The sequence below is a fragment of the Diadema antillarum genome, unplaced genomic scaffold, assembly GCF_040938485.1.
Source record: "Diadema antillarum isolate AM-2024a unplaced genomic scaffold, OU_Dant_1.0 scf00000014, whole genome shotgun sequence".
NCBI lineage: Eukaryota > Metazoa > Echinodermata > Echinoidea > Diadematoida > Diadematidae > Diadema > Diadema antillarum.
Genome location: NW_027270903.1, coordinates 5,852,485 through 5,868,453, shown reverse-complemented (window position 1 = coordinate 5,868,453; position 15,969 = coordinate 5,852,485). Strand labels below are relative to the sequence as shown.

The 15,969-nt window shown below is 41.3% G+C and overlaps 1 protein-coding gene across 1 annotated transcript in view; it reads right to left on the bottom strand.

Moving 5' to 3' along the window:
• The window catches only part of LOC139722231 (nuclear pore complex protein Nup160-like), a 35,207-nt gene that overhangs the window by 16,466 nt on the left and 2,772 nt on the right, over positions 1-15,969 (bottom strand). Inside the window, exons 3-17 of the mRNA XM_071633545.1 lie at positions 15,380-15,587; positions 13,223-13,451; positions 12,706-12,784; positions 12,089-12,203; positions 11,142-11,306; positions 10,380-10,555; positions 8,701-8,785; positions 7,921-7,989; positions 7,126-7,335; positions 6,118-6,183; positions 5,431-5,536; positions 4,214-4,379; positions 3,565-3,701; positions 883-1,043; positions 40-173 (exon numbers count right to left, since the gene is read on the bottom strand). Of these exons, the coding sequence (XP_071489646.1) occupies positions 40-173; positions 883-1,043; positions 3,565-3,701; positions 4,214-4,379; positions 5,431-5,536; positions 6,118-6,183; positions 7,126-7,335; positions 7,921-7,989; positions 8,701-8,785; positions 10,380-10,555; positions 11,142-11,306; positions 12,089-12,203; positions 12,706-12,784; positions 13,223-13,451; positions 15,380-15,587 (2,106 nt within the window). The remainder of the gene's footprint in view (positions 1-39; positions 174-882; positions 1,044-3,564; positions 3,702-4,213; positions 4,380-5,430; positions 5,537-6,117; positions 6,184-7,125; positions 7,336-7,920; positions 7,990-8,700; positions 8,786-10,379; positions 10,556-11,141; positions 11,307-12,088; positions 12,204-12,705; positions 12,785-13,222; positions 13,452-15,379; positions 15,588-15,969) is intronic.

The window sequence follows — 15,969 nt, the reverse complement described above, 5'->3', positions numbered from 1 at the left end:
TGTGCGAAATATTTGGCATATACAGCAGAAGGGACTCACACTATCTTGTTCTGAGCTGGGCACGATGAACAGGTGGATGCCCACACCAGAGAGTGGTAGGCCTGCAGAATGTTGCAGGTCTCAGGTATCACTTCACACACTAGAGTCTCTGTACGCTCCGTGGCCCACGGCAGCTAGAGATGGGATAGAGAGTGGTAGGCGTTACAGGCAAGAGATTTCTTCTCCCACTCTAGAATCTGCATCTACACCAGTCATTGGATTCATTTTTATCACAGGGGAATTTCTAATTAGGAGCATGACAGAAGTGAGTATGTACACATCTCTTATTCAGCCAGTCACATTAAGGTAACTAGGTATGTAAAACTGAGAAATATTAACACAACCTGAGGTATAACTGCACGCAACTTACCCAACACCCAACATGAACCATGACATTGCTTTAGCAGGGGCGGATCCAGGAATTCTGTAAAGGGGGGGGGGGGGGGGGGGGGGCGTGACTAATATTTCTGGTGGCACTACCGGGTTTCATTTCATTTTTTCTTTTTATTTCTTTTGTTTTTCACGAAAAATAAAGGGGGGGGGCGTGCGCCGGGTGCGCCCTCCTCTGGATCCGCCACTGTTTAGGGGTACTTTTTGGATGACATTCACTTAATTAAGTTACATAGCAGTTTGTCATTACAAGAATAGAATAAACACTGTACAGTAGGATTTGAAAAGTGCTGAACAGTTATGCAACAGAAATCTTTAAAAAGAAATAGTCGAAGACATAGCAACCCCCTCAATTTTCACTGAGTAAATCAGATTTTAGAGTGGTGTGTGACCCCATCTCCACATTGCCTGCAGCGGGTACCCAGCTGACTGTGCACACAACTTTGCACTGACCTGTGAGCCCAGTCTGGGCACCAGGCATTCCAGAACGAGCAGCGACTGCAGGAGCTCCAGCCGCAGCTGGGAGAGCTTGGCCACGCTTGCTGCCAGGCACACCGCAGACAGGCCACTCCCAAGGGTGTGGTGGGCGGGGCCCATCCCCTCTCTGAGATCGTCTGCAAAAGTGGGCATAAAACTTTATTGCAGTTTACACTGACTTGATGAGAAAAAGAGTTCTGTAAAGCAAGATATTTTCACAGCATGAAATTTTTGCCAATTGAATTTGACAGCCAATTTTTGCAGCATGAAATTCTTTGCAAATTGCCACTGGCATTCAATGCATATTCAATGCAAACCTTTACATTCAAATGCATGTCAAAAGTCACCATAAAACAACTCAAGGAAGAATCATTAGTTTGAAGAAATTTGAGTGTTCTGAAGGTCTTAAATATGGCCAAACTCAAAACACAAACATGAAATGTTGGTCAAAAGTTTGCTGACGTTTTTGTCATATCCAGCAAAATACACACAAATTCTTTCTTCTTTTTTTTCATTTGAGCTAAAAACAGGGTGCTGCATAACCATTTTCTTTTTTCCAAATGATTGCATAACAACTGCCCGAGCATGAACTTTAAAGACAGCCAATCCCTTTTCCATGCAAATTTTTGAAAAATTGGTAAGAACACTTAGGTATTGAAGAAAACACTATTTGGAAACCTCCTGTAAATTTTGAAGTCAAGAGGGTCTTTATTTGTTTAGTTAAATTGACCGTTTAAGATTAGAATAATTTTTGCGAACTTTGCAAAAATTACAAATCTAAATACTAGTCTAGTTTTGCAGACCTGTGTGATGCACTTAGTTGTACATGTAGTTCATGTAAGTGGTGTGTTGTTATTTGCCATTGATAACAAAGTAAGAGAAGCTAGTGAATTCTTCTTTTCTGACAGCTTTAACATGCATATCTGTTATTCGAAGTATAAGTACCATACTACAACCACAGGAGGATTAATGTATGCAGCTGTGCCTAGTACATAGAATACGTTACGGTGAGCGTTTGGTGCATTATTTGAATTTTAACGGCCAACAACCTTTAAATATCACAGAAATGTTATAGATTTACAATAGTCTTGTCATTCTGGTGGAATATATCATGTTCTATGCTATTTGGGATGGAATGCAAAAGGGAAGGGCCATCTTTAAAGTTAAAGAAAATCATAAAAAAACTAGAAATGTCGCTACGGCGACTGGTGTATGCCTCCGCAATAATGCATGGTTCTCCTAATAGGTCTATAGTACAATGTCTTGACAATGTGTGATGACAGTTTCACACAATTGGTAAAATATTAAAATGACAGGTTTGCCACAAATGTGCTGAATGTTCACTTTCCTAGAACTAGGTTCAATTGGATGAATGATTAAAACATCAAGAGTGCAGGTATTTTGGGGGAACTGATGATTTTTACTTGACTTTTGACCCTTTTATAAGTTTATGCATTGAGTAATTTTCAAGGTATTGAGAAAAAGTATAATTTCAGTATCAAATGGTAAAATAGTATTATCTAAACCTGGCCTTTGACCTTTGACCTCACAGTTCCAAAGAGAATCACTGTTAGGTAGAAAATGCATAAATATGTAAGTTTCATGATAATACCTTGAGTTACTTTTGAGATATGGAGGAAGAAGTGCAACTTAGCCCTTTCACTTGACCTTTGACCTTTTGACCTTTTGGCAAGAACTTCCCACAGAATATATATTGGGCTATACATGCATACATCAAGTTTTAAAAAAAATCCTTCAGGCATTGCATAAATATAAGGAAAGTAGTGATATTTTGAGGAGTTGACCTTGACCTTTGACCCATGACCTTTGACCCATGACCCCTAACTTCCCTAGATAATCACTGCCCATCGGTACATGCATATATACTAAGTTCCATGAAGATACCTTGAACCATTTGCGATATGGAGAAAAACATGAAATTTCAACCTTTTTTCACAAAATAACCTGTGACCTTTGACCTTTGACCCTGTGACCCTAAAATCCACACAAAGTATTATCCCCCAAGGGTATACCCTCATACCAAGTTTGATGTAAAACCACCACACGGTTCTTGAGATATCGACAAAAACAAAACGGGACGTACGGACGGACGGACATACGGACGGACGGATGCACGGACGGACGACCCGAAAACATAATGCCTCCGGCCACTTCGTTGGCGGAGGCATGAAAATACTTGTAAAGTCAAGGGCTTGATAAAACAGCATCATTTGAATGAACAGCACATGTTGATTCTCATACTGATACACAATGAAGTAACAAACTTGGTTCGATCAATTGTTGGTGTTTCATTGCATTGTTTCAAGTATTTGAAAAGTTGCTAAAATGAAAGTATAGTTTGCATCACTAAACAGTCATTATCTTTGGGCTTCTGGGTAGTTGACTTTGTTGGTTATGGGGGGAGGGGAGTGAAAATAGGTGGCTTCACAAGTATTTGCTTGCCTAATTCGGGCAAACATTTTTTCTTGCTATACAAACACTTGTCCAAGTTTGGTTTTCACTTGCCCCTGGCAATCAGGCCAGCAATTATGTAGCATCTTGCGAATAAGAAACAAAGTTTAAGTTGTCATTGTTACTTTCTCCACAAGAAATTTAGGAAAAGCGGGTTGAGTTACCCCTCAAAGTGTTTTTTCTTACCAATGTCAAAGAGAAGATCCTCTGGGCTTCCCTCGGCGACATCCAGAAAGGTAAGAATCGCTCTCAAGACCTGGACTGGATCAGAGATCTGGGCCAGGGTCTGGGTGATCTTCTCCCTGAAATCCTGACTCGCCATCCTGCGGTATACATCAATTGCAGTCATCATCACGATTAGCAATAACAATGATAATGGCTGAGATGACAATGAATGACAGCAACAATGGATGATCATAATGATGATATAGTTATGATGATGATCATAATACTGATAAAAATGATAATGATAACAGTAATAGCAAATAACAGGTTGTATATAACCATTACGATTACACATCAGCAATAATTCATGTTAAACTACATGAAACTGTGCAAGAGTAATGTAGTTACTGACAGTCTGTAGGTTTTCTTTGAGTTTTGAATGAGTGCAATGAACCAGAATTAACTCAACGATTAAGTAGAGATGACCAAGAATGAAGAACATGAAGGGAAAGAAGCACAAATTAGTAAGAAAGGAATGAAGAAAGACAAGAGGAGTGGAGAAGAAAGAATGAAAGAAATAAAGAATGAAAGATAAAAGGAGAGGGAAAGAAAGAAAGAAGAAATGTATGAAAGAAAGGAAAGAGAATCAGACAGAGAGTGTAGCATTCACCCTTGTTGGGTCAGGATCTTCCCTACAAGTTCCTGGGCTAGGTCTACGGGCCTCTCCAGCTGCAGGAGTTGGTCCTGGAACCGCACCATCTCGGCAGCAGGGACCGCCGAGACCAGAAGTCTGAGGCACGTCTGTAAAGCCTGGATGTCCTGCAACAGGGTAGGGTCTGGGGATGGGACAAATCCAGGAATACACGAACAAAAATTTGATGATAATAGAAATCTTTTGTGTGTGTATGTGTGTGTGTCTGCACTACATGGGATATCAGAGCTGATAATATGAAAGTGGTTCTGATTTCACAGAATTGCCTTACTGCTTCTTGAATCTTCACTCAAAAATAATACCTTAAATTCAATGAAACTCTTGTGTCTTTCCTTGACTCTCAAATATCAATTCATTCTTGATTTTGTTTCTGACTTGACCCACGGCTAGACTCCTAAATTTCCACTCAATGCATAAATATTGACTCTTGACTAGACTGAATACTTTACGAAGAAATATTCAGTGACTCTTGAAACCAGTTTTCCCTTTCATATGCAGGTAAAATTTTGAATCTTGTCTAAATTCTTGAATGCTACCATGACCTGGTTGATTCCTGAATTGATTCTCAATTGTGACTAGCATTCTTGAACCATGACCTGACTCTGGAGTTCTGACTTGACTCTTGACTCGACTCTCGACCCCGGCATCATGACTGGACTATAGAGCTTTTACTTGACTCTTGACAAGCATCTTGAGTCATAACTCGACTCTCAATCTTCACACGACTACTGAAGACTGTCTTGCACAATTATGAGCTGTATTCAAGCATGATCTAAACTTTTAAGCCCCACCACTCTGCTTCAAAGTGTTTTCAGTGGGGGACACTTCATAAAAACTCTCAGTAGGCATGGTCAGACTGGCAAAAGACCAAGAAGATTAAGTTCGCGATCTTTTAAGATCTCGTGTCTCCAAAGCGTGAGGCCATTGTCATGTACAGATGTGCCCTGTTTCGTCACAATCACTAGCCATCAGACGGCGCGCACATTCTTCTTTCTTGCACGCGCGTACCAATGAACCGAACTTCTTGATCCACGTTTGGCTGCCAGTGTGACCGCATGATAAAACATCGCGAAGACTTCGTGATGTTGAACTTCTTGATCTTTTGCCAGTCTGACCACACCATTGTGAAAAACTGGTGGGGGGGGGGGGGGGGGGAAGGACGTTTAATTTCTCACCCTGATCCTCCATAACAATGTCAAGCTCCTCAAAACTAAAGTTGCTCCTGCCCCCAAGGTACAGATCTTCAATAATTCCAGCAGGCTGGAGCAAAGACACCAGATTCTGTTTGGATAAAAAGAGGAATATCTGATGAATGATTTTGTTGAAATGAAGACAAGGAGAAGGAGGAGGAGGAAAAGGAGGAAAAGGAGGAGGAGGAGGAGGAGGAGGAGGAGGAGGAGGAGGAGGAAGGGGGGCACATGATAACAAATATCATCATTATTTTGAGATATATTACTGGCAAAAATTAACCTTTGCATTTTGCTCACCAATCCTTTAGTCAATTGAATAGAGAATGCTCATTTGACTTTATACCTTCCTTTCCATGTAAGTATTCTTATACTTCTCCGCTATCACACTGTGCAAAAAAAAAAAAAAATGTAAAAGAAGCCATTATTATCAATTACCCATCCCAAAGATACTTGTACAGATACTAATATGATGGAACTGAGGATAACTGTATAAAGTGAAAATGTATTTTGAAATGTTGATGTGATGCTTAAATTCCATATCTTTCGTTTACTATCATCAGCACAAATATATCTTTCCTCCCATTTGTTTCATTTGCATTCATTTCCTGTGTCCAAACATCCTAACATATCACCACAACCTTAGCTACACAGACAGTCAGTAGACTTGGATACCTTTTTGATGAGGCAAGGCATGCTCGTGTTTGTGTCCAGGAAGAGCCCCAGCGGTTTATTTGCAACCTGTTACACGGAGCAAGGAAAATGGAAAGACAGTGTACATGTATGAGGAAATGGAGAAGTGCACACTAATGGATATATGGGTGCAAGGAAATACAGATACAAACATGATAGATATTACACTTCAGTGAAGTATGCAAGGCATAAAAGACATACATTGTACTAGATTGTCCCTACCCCATGAAATTCCATAACGTCTGTGATGCACCTGTGCCTAGCAGGGAGCGAAGGGGAAAGATGAAACAGATGTAGACTCTTCACTAAGGTTTCGCAAGTATCACAGCATGGCATGGCTGCCGACACTCATCCTTCAAAATCGGGGAGATCAAAAAGTGCATTCAGGGAGATACTTATGTGTTATATGCATCTGAATGGCAAAAATATACAATGTAATTCCAAAATTAGGAAGATTATTATATTTATTTTGCTTATCCTAAAATGAAGAAATATTTAAGTTTTCAGGAAGTCTCCTGATGAATCAGGGAGGGTTGGCATCTCGGCCAAAAGCCTTCATTTTTGAGAAATCTAAAATAAAATCTCACAATAATATCATCAGCATACCTATATGTCATTGGTTTGACTGCATAATAGTTTATGTGCCATTTTCAAACATTTCAAGGTAAGTCCATCAGCAAACAAAGCAAAATAAAACCTTTCCTAGATACCTCACTCGTTGCATAACAAGGAATAGTAATTCTTGAAGTCGTGATTGAAAAATATCCAATATTTCCTGTTTTCTCAGTTTCTCACCAGGTTTGATTCTAAATATCTAAAATTGACATGAACGGAGTTAACTCGTTTTGCTATAAAACTCTTCAACTGTACCTAGTGGTACTCTACACAGCAGTCCAGGAATCTAATCTGGTCATGCCCTGTTCCACAATCTGCCTATACTCCTCCAGGGAAAGAGTTAACACATTAAGCTATCAAACTCTTCAACTATACCTGATGGTACTCTACACAGCAGTCCAGGAACCTGGTCATGCTCTGTTCCACCAGCTGTCTGTACTCCCCCTGGGAGACCTCCCCTCCACCAACCCGCTGCTGGATCTCCGTTTCCACGACGATGGAGGCATCCTGCCGGAGTACGGCAGGGTCCGGGAAGTCCACGTCCATCAAGCTTCCAACATCTGTACCCGTCGAGCGGCTGTACGTCTGCGACCGAGAACAAATAAATTAAAAGCTACAGGATGATTTACTACGGACCAGAGTATACACCACATATTTTACAAGGTCTGTTTTTTTTTCACACAGTTTGCAAGTCGAGTGCTATTGGAAATATGAACTCTGGTCTTGACATGGATGTGACACGCAAGGGGACATTCTGTCATTCATTACTCCCTGATCGCAATTTTGACCACTGGTGAAATTTATGGGAAGTCCCAATTCATGAAAAAATTTCAACTCGCTACATATACAGAATGCGGCTTACAGTAGTCTTTTATGCATTGAAGAGCATGTTACCTCAAAGCAAATATAGCAACAAAGGAGACAAGATAAATTAATACTTTTGAGGAAAATAGGACAATTTATCATCTTAAAATTTACAGGACAATCATCAAAGAGAATCACCTCTAAAAAGTCACAAAAAGAAAAAAAGAGTGGTGAAAAATCTGCACTAGAACTGGTTAGTTGTCAAGAAACTTTAGTGTTTGGGTACACATTCATATTTGTGTGTGTGTGTGTGTGTGTGTGTGTGTGTGTGTGTGTGTGTGTGTGTGTGTGTGTGCTCATACTTACATGTAGAGCCTTGAGGATGGTTTGAACTGAGAACCTGCCAGGCTTGAAGATGTGGTCGAGGTACGCCTCCTGCAAGAAGACGGAAAATGGAGGGGTGATGTACATAATCCTCTATACCAGACCTTGAGCCAGCATGTGCAGGGTGTGGCCTAGTGGATTGTTTAAAAACTCTCTCATTCTAGGAAGGTTGAAAGTTCAAGCCCTGCCATAGCACTTGTTTTTATAAAGCACGACACTTCACCCATGACACCCCTCTCTACCAAATTGTATCAATGCCAGGCTAAACCTCTGTATACTGAAGACTAAAAAACAAACTGACATACAGCAATAAAACCAAATAAACACCAAATAAAAACACTAAAATCAAAGCAACCAAATGAACATTCAGATTGCAAAAACATATTTGGGACAGAAATTGGAATATGGCACATACTGTATTACACAAGGGCAATACATTTTTCAAAAAATATTTCACAATGTCAATTCTAAATAAAATGTATCTATTCCTTCAAGTTGTTACAGGCATATGTGATGGACAATACAATTCCTTCTGTACAACAACGCTGCACACTGGCACTGGTCCGACGGTCCCTGACCAGTAAAAATCACTATCAGACCAGTAACTTTTTCAGGAATGGACCAGTAAAAAGATGAAAAAACTGGGCACCTACTGGTCTGACAGACAGGTTGGACCAGTAGAAAAAGTGGGTTAGTGTGCAACCCTGTGTACTATAAAAAGAACACTTTCTTGACACACAGAATGTTACAGAGTGGACTTACCCTGGGGTCAAGGGACGAGGAGACCTGGATGTCCGTCAGCTGGTCATTCTCCAGGTATGTGGGCTGCCATCCTTCTTGACCAGGTCTGAAATGACCATAGAGAGAAAAAAAGGTGGACTCATTGGTGCAGTTTAGCAGCTAATTAGCCTTTTTCCAAGGCCCATACACTATTTAATGAGGCAGAAACAGATGTGTGAGCATGAGCAATCACTTGTGATCTGCAAATGAGAGCATTTTCATGAGCCTGGAGAGAAGTCCAACAGGTGCATTGTCTTAACTGAAGAGTTCAGACGGTCTCTCTGACTGATACAAATACAATGCTCATCCATTTGAATGGGAGAAAAAGTTGTCCCTGACCCCTCCCGATCATTTTAAAGCGGTGACCACTATACTCCATATATCCATCATAATGTTGTTAAATGCTGGTTGGTAACGCTGGGAGCAATTTTTAATTATTCAAAAAACCAGGACACGAAATGCTGACAGGTTTCTAAAGGTGTTTCTACGAGGGCTTGCCTCTCCCTGGCGCACTGACTAGTCTCGTGTGAAGACCCTCTGCTCACACAGCAGTAAGTGGGTCTTTCAAAGAGGCTAGCAATTAATCTGAATTAATTCCTTACACAGTGGCACACACACATATGTATACACAGACAAAGAACTTCGTAAAACATCAATGTGCGATAGTGAACAAATGACGCACAGGTCTGAGAGCGTCAGGCGGAATTGTGGGGTCTAGGGCAATTACCCCCTGGGCAATTACCCCGCACCCTTCCCCTGGCCCTAATCCTAATCCTAATCCTGAACCTAATCCTATCCCTAACCCAAACTCCTAACCCTAACCCTAACCCTAACCCTAATCGTTACTCTAAGCTTACCACTAACCAGTATTTAGCCGGGGGGTAATTGCCCTCTCGGGGTAATTGCCCGGATACGGGAATTGTGTGCATAAGGTAACTATGGAATGCTTAACCCACGAGGCTTCGCCTCGTGGGTTTAGGCTTAATTCCATAGTTACCGCATGCACACTATATTCTGACTGATGCACGAAAAGACATGTGTGTCATCTGTTTTATAGAATGGGTAATTTTCTTGCCAAAAACCCATTTTTCTATCGTGTTACCCAATGACAAATTTACTGGACGCATTTCCTTTTGGCTTGCCATAGATGAGAGCCCGAAAACCATGCATCAGTTTTTACTGGACGCATGGTTTTTCTTCAGAACCATGCATCCCGTAAAAACTGATGCATGATTGTTTTAGCCAATAGGCGTCTCATACTGAGTGCGCGAACGCTTGCTTAGTGCGCGAACCTTTGTTACAAGTGCGCGTACTATTGCTACAAGTGCGCAATAACATGCTTACCACTGTGACTCAGCGTGCGGCCAGCACAAAATTAACACATAGCTCCCGACCAATGAGATCGCAAGATTCTCGCTACCCATTCTTTAATAGATGTACACACTTTGAGGTCGTATTACGTGATATAATAATAATTATAATATATGGAATCTTACATGCACACATAGTATTTACTGTATACGCCATTAAATTTCTGGTAGATATATTTTCATGGATTTTGTCGCCAAGTCGATAGTCATTTTGCTGCACCAATAATACCTCAAAGTATAATACAGGACTCTACTGGGCACACAAAGGCCCTACCACCCACTGGCACTCACTCTGAGTAGCACGTTGCCTTGACAACCGTGCCTCCATCCGGCAGCACCCACATGGCGAGGAGGTGCGATGCGGTCAGAGTGAAGTCCACCAAGGTCTGACCTTTGACATCGTGGAGGGTGGTCACATGGTGCAGGCGGTACTGGCCATCTTGCCACTGCTGCTCCAAAATAAGAAACTGGGCAGGAAAATGAACAACTGATAAGTCTAAAAATTCATCTCATTCAGCCAGGTACAGACTTACTCACGCACAAATGTCCACTTTTACAGTATATGTGGATTGAATCTTAGCCAAGGGATATTTTACATATTTCTATTTTTTAAAATGGTATTTCTACCTTTCCTGAAATACATATGTGTGTAGTATACAATTTTGGGAAAAAAAACAGTATTTTCTATGGAACTTGCAGTTTTTGGGGTAAATACATTACAAAATACTGCAAAAAAGAAGAAGTAATAGTTGGAATTTTTATGTACTGACTGTGTGTCCAGAGCTCAACACTTTTTTTTTTCTCTCTAATGATCCTTTCAGGGCTACAAAAATCTATGAAATTGAAAATCTTTTGGCCGGAAAAAGAAATGTAGTCCCTAAAAATAAAAGGAAACATAAACAATATATAGCTGTCAAATCAGGCCACCAACAAATAGCCTTTTGACAATTTGGTAGACATGGCATTAATTTTTAGTGGTCCCGGCTGGCCCCAGGATACTGCTAATGTTGAGCCCTGGCATCAATCCAACATTTTTATCTTGGTTTCACTCACCAGGGAGAGGTCGGCTACCGCTAAGAAGACGCCCAGGGTGAGGCTGTGGGAGCTTGAACCCTGAACCAGCCGCACCTCATGCCTCAGGATCGGCTGGTCCTCGCCGCCCCCCAGACCCTCGGGGAGGAAACTGGTCAGGTCGGAGGTCAACAGACAGGTCAGAGTCTACATGGTCATGTGTAAAAATGGAAACGAAGAAGATGGTATAGGTTTAATTTTCAAATTCATTTGTTTGTTTTTTTTTGTGACCACTCCACTGACAGATGGCTCATAGACCTGGTAGCCTGAGGATACCATGTAATGGGAAGTCTGGCTGACTGGGATATTATATTCATAAATCCCTGTAATGAAATGTAAACATTTTTATCACTAATCTCTATGTAGCTACACATACAGCCAAAGAATCTTGACAGGAGTCGAACGTAGCCAATGGGCTCACAGTTTGAAGCACATATTTGCTGACGGCCAATTCTATTCTTGCAGGCTGGCGCTATTCGTGGTTTTCGAGTGTACCCCGGTTGGCAGCAAATTACCATCAATTCCATCAGGCCAACCTTCTCTTCCAACACTACCAGGTCTATAAAATTCACACTGAAGGACTTACATGTGTAGGCAATGAAGAAGCACTTTAGCTTTGCTGCTCGCACAACTGTTGCAGCCACGGGACTTGAACCAGGGACGGAATCCACTGAGCCACCACCGCTCCGGTCTTATTATTTCCAAGGACTTAGGGTTAGGCTTTAGGGTTGTGATAGGGTTTTACATTTTATTTAGTTTGATGTGAGGATTAGGATTAGGGTTATGTTTGTGGGTAGAATTTATGTTTGGTTTAGCGTGCAAAATTTCATGGGAGCAATTGTCATTGGCAAATGCCATGGAACACTTCCAGGAAGGTAGGAATACAGAAATAAAAGAATATGACGTATCCAGTGGGTTAAGACACATACCTTGCAGGACCATATCCTCAGCTTGTGGTCCCGACACACACAGAAGGCCATGAGGTCCTGGCCAAGGGGACGGACGGCCACACTTTGGGCCAGATACACAGCGTCCTGGCCCCTCCTAGACAAAGGAATAAGATTTTATACCAAAATACTTTGTTAAAAGAAAAACAAACAAGAAACAAATATTGAAATGTGACAATGCCGTGGCAAATATTGAAGATAAAGACAGCACTACAGATGTTGCATTCTTCCAGACATGAATCTACTTTACTCTGAATTTACCATTAAATACAACATGACAACCTGTTCCAAATAATTCCAAAGATATTTTATCATTTTGCGGGTTTTTATTTGTGTGTGTGTGTGTGTGTGTGTTTGTGTGTTTGGTTTTGTGAATTTGTTTCTTTTGGTGGAGGGTTGTTGTTGTTGTTGTTGCTGTTGTTGCTGTTGTTGTTGTTGTTGTTGTTGTTGTTGTTGTTGTTGTTGTTGTTGTTGCTGCTGCTGCTGCAGCTGTTGTTGTTGTTGTTGTTGTTGTTGTCATTGTTGTTGTTGCTGCTGCTGCTGTTGCTGTAGTTGTTTCCATTTTTTTTTTTTTTTTTTTTGGTCACAGCTTGGCTTACCTGATGGCACTGGGCACCAGTCCGGTCCAAAGTCTTTCCATAATGGAAGATTCCCTCACCTCATGCTGGGCGGTAATTCCTGTGGGTGTCGAGAGTAAGAGTTCTGAACTTGTATTTTTACCATTGCCCTTTGATGCTCATGGGCTTGAACACCCCAGCAATTCTTAGATTTGAATCCATCAAATACCAAGTATGACTTGTAGCACAAGAGTTCTGGACAGACTTCACCATGCAAACCGATCGTTTATGTATACTTACAGCCAAAGAATCGCAACTAGAGTAAACCATTAGGCAGTCCTTCAGGAAGAACTTAAAATCATCAGTCCTGTGGTTGTATGCTTACAAACATCCACTGCTTCTTTAGTATCAATACATCACTTAGTTCAATTCAATTCCATCTAAACAATTTCTGCGTCTTTGGTGATAATCTATAGTTTGATTTCTAACGGAGCAAAACTAAGCTATGGAAGGGGGGAAAAAAAAGCAGCTAGGCAAATATCTTGGCTAGACTTCCCACCTCTCAAACCAAGTGGAGCCATCTTCACCAGGACCAGACTGCCGCTGCGGGCGGCCAGGGCAAACCAAGCCTCCCCCTCCGCGGTCAGCCACGACCCGCACGCCTGGAACTCGTGCGGCTGCGACCCGGACTGTGCGATTTCATGGATGTTGGAAGGGTCGCGGAAGTCGGTCACGGACGCCTCAGCGAAGAGTGACGGGAGATCGGGGGTCCCATGCTGCCTTGACTCCTACAGGGTAGTGAGAACAAGAATTGAATACCTGAATATAAGAACGACCCAAGTCCAATTTTTGGCCAAATTCAGTTTGACATGGGAAATTGTAGCTTATGCATGGACTCATCTTGTGTATAAATGATAAATCCTAATTACCCCCGGAAGTGCCTGAAATGAATGAGTTAAATCTTATATATGTAAGAATGAAGGACTTGGGTCATTCTTACATTCATATAATAGCACCCTCTCTCATCCTTCTCTCATCTCTATAGCAGAATATCATGCATATGAATCAAAGAACGACCCAAGTCCACCACACAAAATGGCCTCTCCACAATTAATGTAAATGTTAATTGTCATAATAATATGTTCTAATTTGTATATGCAATGTTGCCTTCCCATCACAGTTAAATAGAATATTATTGGACAAATAAAAAAGATATGTTTTTTTTAGTTTACTCGAAATGGTCTTCCATGGACTTGGGTCGTTCTTATATTCATATACTCAATTCTTTCTGGAACCAGGAGTTCAACTATACTACAGTTTTTTGCTGTGTTACCCCAGAATTACAGGCAATTTGACCTTTTTGTCTCATTGGTATTCATCTGTTTAAATTTCTATTTGTGCCATGGAATATATAAAGGGTAGAGGATATATTGCAAATTTAATGAACAGGACAGGAAGGGGGATAAATGGGAAATGATATCGGGTGATGTAAAAACAGTAGTCTTAAGGCCACCGCACACTACACGATCAGACTGGTCTTAAAGTCTTAAGCCAAGCTGGGTCTTAAGACCAGTCGTACGACCAGACACCGCACACTATACGACCCGACTGTAAAGCGCGCGCAGTGCGCACTGCGTGCGCTTGCATTTTACTGCATTGTGAATGGCTGAAAGCCTACGACCAGTCGTAGAAATTCAACATGTCAAATCTCTACGACTGGCGTTAAGACCCAGTCGTACGACTGGAAACTGGCAAGAATGTGACGTCATACTTCTAGTCTTAAGGTCTTAAGACCGGTGAATCGGGGCAAAATCGTGTAGTGTGCGGCGGGCTTTAGTCTTATGTTTTCCAATGCTATGCCGAGGCTTGAAAAGTCCCTGATATTCAATTTTACCTCTGGTGATGAGACTACACGCGTAGGTTTTTACACAACAATTTAAGGAATTCCTCAAGAGAAATATTATCAAAGATTTTTAATACACGTCTGAAAGAAATACATTTTTCTTTTCCTGCACTCATTTGCTCCATCATTACGAGAAATCATTTTTGCCTTTTCCGAAGTCATTTTCAGTAAGGTCAACCTAAAATAAGCCTAGCAATGTAATGCAAACAAAGCATATCTCGCCTCATTTAAAGCTCAAAGGAGCAAGACACACTGTAGGTCTCAAATCACACAGTAACACCCAAGAACCTTTCCATGAAATATTAGTCACAGATATATACGGAATGGCCCAGGAATGAGTCTTGAGAAGGCAAATATATGCACAGAATGGCATGGCATAAAACCAGTATGTACCTCCCCCACCAACATGGTATTACTGTATACGCCGAATATTTTGTGAGGTTTGGGTGCTATTCGCGAAATTAAAAACACGCGAAAATATTAACTGATCCCGATGTGGATGTAACATACGCGTGTACATTTCTCCGTTCTGTGCAGGACTCCACGATCGCGAATTTAACCACTTGGCGAAATCGTCAGGAATTCCCGATTCGCGAAAATTTAGACTCGCGAAATATATGGCATATACAGTAAATCGTTTGGAGCGGGGGGGGGGGGGGGGGGATACAGCAATTGCTTTATGTTAAAGAGATAATGATTTGCATCATTCTGTAATGATGAAGACATGCTTTACAAAATTGTATTATATCGACATATAATCGATATCGCTTCAGCACTGAGACGTTCAAGATTTGGGTTCGAAATGAAACATACCAACTTGGTGAGCTTGTTTGGGTGTGGAAAGGCAAGGCGGTGGACGGTGGTGAACGTGGCCACGAGCACGACGATGTGAGCGTGGGTCTCATGGATGGACACCCGGGGGATGATGGGGGATCCCTGGAAGTTCAGCCGCAGGGCGTTGCCATGGAGATTGTGATTGAGGGAGCACTCTACCAGCTCCACACGGTTTTGAGACGTGCACCTGTTTGGATGCGAAGAAAAGAACAAGTCACATACATGTATGTAATCTTATGGTGTTTTGCTTTTCAACCATTTTGGCAAATCACCCTTTTGTCAAGGATTCAAAAACATGTTATCACTGAACAAAATAAACAAATTTCAATAAAGTAATTCCTACATTATAAAGGGTAAAGATTTCCCTAATCAAAACAAATATCTATTCCAAATAAGTGAAGTGGAAAAAAAAATCCAGTAAGAACTCATTACAAAACGCAACATTTTTCAGTTCTAACAGGGCTGCACACTAACCCATTTTTTCTACTGGTCCGACAGATAAGTCAGACCAGTACGTACCCAGTTTTTTCCATTTTTTACTGGTCCATTCCTGAAAAATTTACTGGACT